Source organism: Ipomoea triloba, chromosome 10 (assembly GCF_003576645.1).
Source record: "Ipomoea triloba cultivar NCNSP0323 chromosome 10, ASM357664v1".
In the NCBI taxonomy this organism is placed as follows: domain Eukaryota; kingdom Viridiplantae; phylum Streptophyta; class Magnoliopsida; order Solanales; family Convolvulaceae; genus Ipomoea; species Ipomoea triloba.
This window is the reverse complement of record NC_044925.1, coordinates 21,337,388-21,343,621: the sequence shown is the minus strand read 5'-3', so window position 1 is coordinate 21,343,621 and position 6,234 is coordinate 21,337,388. Positions and strand designations below refer to the sequence as shown.

Genomic DNA, 6,234 nt, shown 5'->3' with positions numbered 1-6,234 from the left:
CCCCCCCCCCCCCCAATGAAGAGATGTAAGATGCTTATTATAGTTAGTTATATATGTTTAGTGGAAGCAAGAGTTAATCCCATGGAATGAATTGGTGTTTTGAATTGAAGAACATGCATCATATCAATGTGAATAGGGCACTTAGTTTCCATATGCAGACAAAGTTAGTTCACCTTATATCCTTTTCTTGTCAACATTGTCTTCTTCAATTCTTGGTTTTAGACAATAAAACATAAAGAAAAATAAAGAGGAAGAAGAATAGAAGACTTTAGAAGATATGTTCTTGCTAGCTTACGTGGAAAACATGAAAAGGGGAAAAAGTGAAATAAAAATATACAACCTAACGTACTATGTATAAAAGTGATCTGCAACTAATTTAATCTTTATGTCTTTTTGTTGTTGAATTTATACTTACAAACTATCGACATCCTATGTCCTATGATCACATAAATTGATTTCAATTATTTCAAGTATAAACAAAACCAAGGGGGACAAATGGGGATAAGAGCGGACACTTCCCCCAATTTTCCAAAAATCTCCACTGCTTGTATTTTTTGATAAATTCCAAAGCATACATTAAATTCACATCTCTTATATTTTATATATGTCACAACGTGTTTTTTATTAATCTTCAATCTAAACTGTTAATTTGAACAATATCTATGGTTGAGATTTATCCTTATTTTTTACCTAAAACTTTTGTTCGCATCCAAATTATATATATATATATATATATATATATATATATATATATATATATATATATNTATATATATATATATATATATATATATATATATATATATATATATATATATATATATATATATATATATATATATATATATATGAATTGAAAAGATTCAAAAATTTGAACACACATACATCATTTTTGAATTAATTTACATTGTTCATTATATTTATTCAAACTTTTGGATGGGTTCGAGCCTCAGAAGAGGCAATATTGACTCTTTGTGTTTCAGTTGATTGTGAAAGTAGTTATGAACAAATATTACATTGTAACAGAGTCAGTAATACTCAAAAAAAATATTTATTCAAAGTTTTACTTATTTACATAAATATCACAACTTCTTGAAGCCTAGATCTCCATCAATTCATCGATCAGAATTTGTTTTCATTTCTCACAAGAGCAACTATTTTATATTATCAAAGAAAAATTAGTTCTATATTTATTTTCTCTTTTTATTTGATATAGGAGAAACAAAGGTTAATTCATAACAAAATAAAAATAGAATATGACGGGGGCAACAAGATGGAGATTTGAACCCTTCCTCAAACATTATTGGACTAGGACTTCCCAGTTTTTGGAGTTGGCCTCTCTAGGTAGAAGTTGGGCTCCCCAAGTTTGAATAGAGTGTAGGTGGCCTGGGTTGGACTCCTTGTGCACACAATAAGGTAAATGATTGACTAAAAGACTGATCATGTGATTCACGATTTACATCTTCCAATGACTTTAGGGACGGGGAATTGTGACTTAAGATTAGCCTTGAGAAAGGCGAAAAACCTATATACCAATCCAAGAAAAAAAAAAAAAAGTGTGTGTCTATTGTACATAGATGAAACCATTGTCACCCAAGATATGTGATGAAACCTCTCTGACTCAGCATATTCCAAATGTCTTTGGCTTTTCTCTATTGTTTCATGGAAGTCACAAAAGAAACGAATGTTCTCACAAAGATAAAATAATATTGAAAGAGTATGTCATACCGTTGTTGAGCTCATAAACGTACTAACAGGCTTATTACAGCCTTATAGGTACCTACTCAGATCCAATAAAACAAAAAATTCAAAGTATGCACCAACTCAACAAGAGCATCAATAAGAGATATTTAAGTTTAAAGGGGCATTATATTCTATTCCAAAAACTAACCTAATAACTAAGAGATCAGAACCCTTCAAGTTTAATTTAAGGTTAACTTCATATAATTATAATTTTTTGTAAAGTTAATGTGGAATCGTATGATATATGATTTAGATATCTTTACTCTAATCTTACCAGAGAGTTAGAATTCTCACTAATTAAGAAAAGATATAAAGTTACATTGAACAAAGAAAATTTTGTTGAACATTAGGTGGTGTGTTGTAATGATTTGATAGTTAAATTAGGGGATCTTAATGAGATAATTAATCTATCAAAATTTGTACTTCAAAAAAAATTTATCAAAATTTGTCACATTAGATGAGTTTCTTTTATTATCTATATATGATATTTCACATAAAAACACGAATCAAAACAAGTGTTTTTACAAAGATGAAAAGTAAAAGCAAGAAATGTAGGAACGAAGTGTTTCGTAATTAATTGATTATTGTAATTGATAATTAATTGTGTTAGTTGTTTTTATTAGTTTGTAGTGTTAGCTAGCAATTTGTGGGAAGTGATTCTTCTAGGGACACCACTTACCAGGTTTGTATCCCCGATGTCACTCAACGAAGGAAATTCCAGCCTAAACGTTATTGAGAGAAACTTGTGCGGTCTGATTTGCGAGCACACCCACATCCATGCTTGCATGAATAAACGAGGGATGGAAGAGGAGAAGACCATGAAATGGCAAACTCTAACAAAGAGGGAGGGAAAAAAACTCTAGAGAAAAATCCTAGAGAGAGAAAATTTTATTAAATTTTATTTTCTCTAATTGGTGATATATATATATAGCTTATTTCCCATTGTCATTATTCTTTTAATTTAACTTAAACCTACAAACAAGACAAGATAATTTTTCACAATTCTTGTTTTTAACATGCAATTACGATTCATAAACGAGAATTGGGAGAAAATATCTAATTTATTTTATATGTTTGAGTTAAACGAACAATGACATTGAAAGATTTAACTAATATTTCTAAAATGTATGGATGTCAGCACAAAATAGTTATTGGATTTGAATAAAAATAGTCACTCTGAGGATAACTAAGGGGAAAGAGTGGATGCATCTATAATTGAGGAGAAAAATAAGATATATCACTATAATTCGGAGAAAAAAGTACCATTTTTTATTTTAATTACTAATTATTAATTTTTTTAAATACTAGTGATTTTTTACAAGTTAGTATCTATTCTATACTTTAATAAACATTTTCAGCCCAAAAAATTTAACCCCGAACATATAACCACCCATTTAGTATACTAATTTAGATATCATCATACTACATTGATAGTAGACTGCTATTTATCCATTTCTCATTTCCTGTTTTCTCATTTCCTGTTTTCACATTTCCCATTTCCATGCCACATAGAATAGAACGCACGACTCTTTTAAGCTCAAAAAACGTTAGGACATGTGACATAATACCAATGTCTTGCATGGTTAATAAGAATTTTGAAGGCATTGATACTTACAAAAAATGTATAACTTGGAATAAGTAAAAATTTTGACTACTATAAATAAAAAAGACTTCATAACATTTTTGTAAATTAAATTTAACATTTCTGAAAAATGAATTGTTTTCCATAAAACATTTTTCAGAAGTCATTTTCCAGAAAACATTTTCTTTCTAGTGTTTGGCTGCACGGCAAAAAATTGGCTTTGGTTCATTTTCCAGAAAATCAACAAAATTGTATGCTTCAATATTTTAATTTTTGTATACCAAAAATAAAAACACATTATTCTTGTTTCAGTCAAAACCAAATAAAAATTCATTATGTATGTAAAAAAGTATTATTGGCAAACAAATAAAATTAAAAATAAATAAATAAGATACATTGTTCCTAGTTTCCGCAACTGGAAACCAGTGGCTTTGGTTTCTGGCTGCGAAACTCAAGGTTTCCGGAGTTCTTCTTGTTCCCGCACTGGAAACCAGACTGGTTTTCAATGTGAAAAACCAGACTAATTTCTAATTTTCGACTGCAGAAACTATATAATTTTCCGCACCGGAAGCCAAACTGGTTTCCAATGCGGAAATCAAGGGAGAAGAAAATATGGGTGCTATAGATTTGGTGCACCAGATTTGTCACCGAAAAAAAAAAAAAAAAGAAAAGATGAAGAACAAGATGAAGATGTAGAGAGGTCTCTATTGTCGTTTTGGAGAATGGAGAACAAAGGAGAAGTCTTGAAAATGACTTACTAAAAAAAAAAAAAAAAAAAAAAAGTGGAAGTCATTTTCTATAAAATGAGCTACATTTTTCATCAACCACACCTTATTTTCTATTGACTTTTATTTTTTCCTCCTCTAGCCAAACACTAAAACCTGGTAAATGATTTCTCATTTTCCGAGTTTCCAAACATACCCTAAGTTGGATTGTCATCCTACTATTAGTTGTTTCGCATATATAATATATAAACATAAATGTGCAATCCAACTATCAACTTAGATTTTAGTTGAGATTGAGCACATATTTCAATTTGATATCATAAATTCAAATCTCTACTTAATCCAACTATCAATTTAGAATTTTAGGCTGTGTTTGGAAAGCAGGAAAATGACTTCTGGAAAATGAGTCATTTTCCAGAAAATAAGTTCATTTCTCGTGTTTGGATGTAGTTTCGAAAACTGTCTTTGTGTGTTTGGTTCATTTTCCGGAAAATGGGTAGAATTGTATTATTATATATTTTTATTATTTTATTTAAAATAATAAAATATTTATAATAATATTAAAACTAATATTTTAAATAAATAAATAAAACAACTCACCCACCCCCTGGGTTTCCAGCGAAAACCATATAATAGTTTCCGCCGGAAACCACGTGCTCTGGTTCCCGGCATGCTCAGGTTTCCAGCGAGAAACCAGAGCACTGGTTTCTCGCCGGAAACCAGATTACTTTGGTTTCCGGCGGAAATTATGTGGTTTCCGTCGGAAATGTTGGACTTGCGTAAGAATTGAACGGCGGAAAGCCAAAGTGGGCTTCTTTTTCCCAGTCAACAGAAATCATCTTCCGTTGACTGAGTTTTCTAATGGTTGCCAAACACCCAAAGCCCAGAAAATGATTTCCGGAAATCATTTTCCGGGCTTCCAAACACACCCTTAGTTGAGATAGTAACATTAGCAGCGGGCCGAATTTATGCAAGATTATGAAGGCATTTGAAATGCAATTACCAGATCAGATAAATTTAAACCACTTGAAAAATTGCAACTACAATAATGCATTTTCTATTCTTGAAGAACAGAGCAAAGCTCAATGGAGCCATAATCAAGCAACTCCTCAATCATCTGCTGTATATGGTGATCTTCAAGTGCCTTGAATTCTTGCCCACTCCCTTCCTGGCCCTGACACGCCACCCAATTTTCCGGCGTTTCTGCGCCGCTTTGCTCAAGGTTCTTCGCCGGAGCTCCGTCGCCCCTGCTAACGGCCGGCGGTGGATATTCTTGTTCCGGCGCCCTGGCTTGAGCCGTGGGCCTTTTGGCGACACTGTGAGACGTCATTTGGCATCTCTGCAGTTTGGCTATCAGATTAGCAGAGAGGAATTTCCTCGAAGAAGACGATTGGTGATCGCCGGCATTGTGAGGGAAGTTCGTCCTCGCCATTTGCCCACACATCAGCCTCGCCGCCTCGTCGTACGCCCTCGCCGCGTCCTCCGCCGTCTCGTACGTCCCAAGCCATATCCTCGTCTTCCTGTGAACACAAAACACAAAAGACATTTCATCAAACACCTTCCCCGCCTGTCAAAGCAATCACCATATCTCCAAGAAAAGAAACAGAGTTTATTACAATAAGGGATGGCGAATTTCGGAGACCCAAGATCCCCAATGTCGCTGCCGGACGCCCCGGAATCGTTGCTGAGGTCTAGCCATGGCTGACAGAGATCTCGAAATTCGGCAGTGGTGTTCTAAGTGTTTGTGAAAATGCCTGAGAGAGAGAGAGGGTAATAATGGGAGTGTTCGTGAAAATGTATGATGAGCAGAGTATGAAGGGGCGAAGAGTTCAGGGGTTTTTGTAAGCCTTCTTTACTACTCTCAGCTGGCAATCAATATTGGGAATGGGACCCACTAAAGCCTCTCTCTCTCTACAACTTTCTAATATTTCAAAGCTTTGTTCTTTCCTTTCCCGATTGGAAAAACCATAAAGCAAACAAAAGAAAAAAAATAATAATAAAAAGAAGCAAATAATAATGAAGACTAGGCATCATACCTTATTGAAGTTCAACATATATGAATTGCAATTCATACCTAGCGTGTGCCTACAATTAGTTGTGAGGTATTATTGTATGTATAGATAGAATCTTGTGCAATTTATATTGCGCAGGTCATCATTTTATTATGCCACTCATAATATATAC

At 33.3% G+C, this 6,234-nt stretch overlaps 1 protein-coding gene across 1 annotated transcript; it reads right to left on the bottom strand.

Moving 5' to 3' along the window:
- Positions 1 to 5,029: 5,029 nt before the first annotated feature.
- On the bottom strand, positions 5,030 to 5,983 carry LOC116032720 (ethylene-responsive transcription factor ERF003-like). Its single transcript, XM_031275423.1, has 2 exons — positions 5,667 to 5,983; positions 5,030 to 5,570 (listed from the first exon to the last, which is right to left on the bottom strand). Exons 1-2 carry the CDS (start codon positions 5,747 to 5,749, stop codon positions 5,108 to 5,110), a joined length of 546 nt encoding a protein of 181 aa, XP_031131283.1. The 5' UTR covers positions 5,750 to 5,983; the 3' UTR covers positions 5,030 to 5,107.
- Between the last annotated feature and the right edge of the window lie 251 nt (positions 5,984 to 6,234).

Coding starts and splice junctions, on each gene's coding strand:
- LOC116032720 (XM_031275423.1), bottom strand. CDS start 5,749: ATGGCTAGACCTCAGCAACGATTCCGGGGCGTCCGGCAGCGACATTGG. Junction 5,571..5,666: donor GAAATTCGCCATCCCTTATT/GTAATAAACTCT, acceptor TTGTGTTCACAG/GAAGACGAGGATATGGCTTG.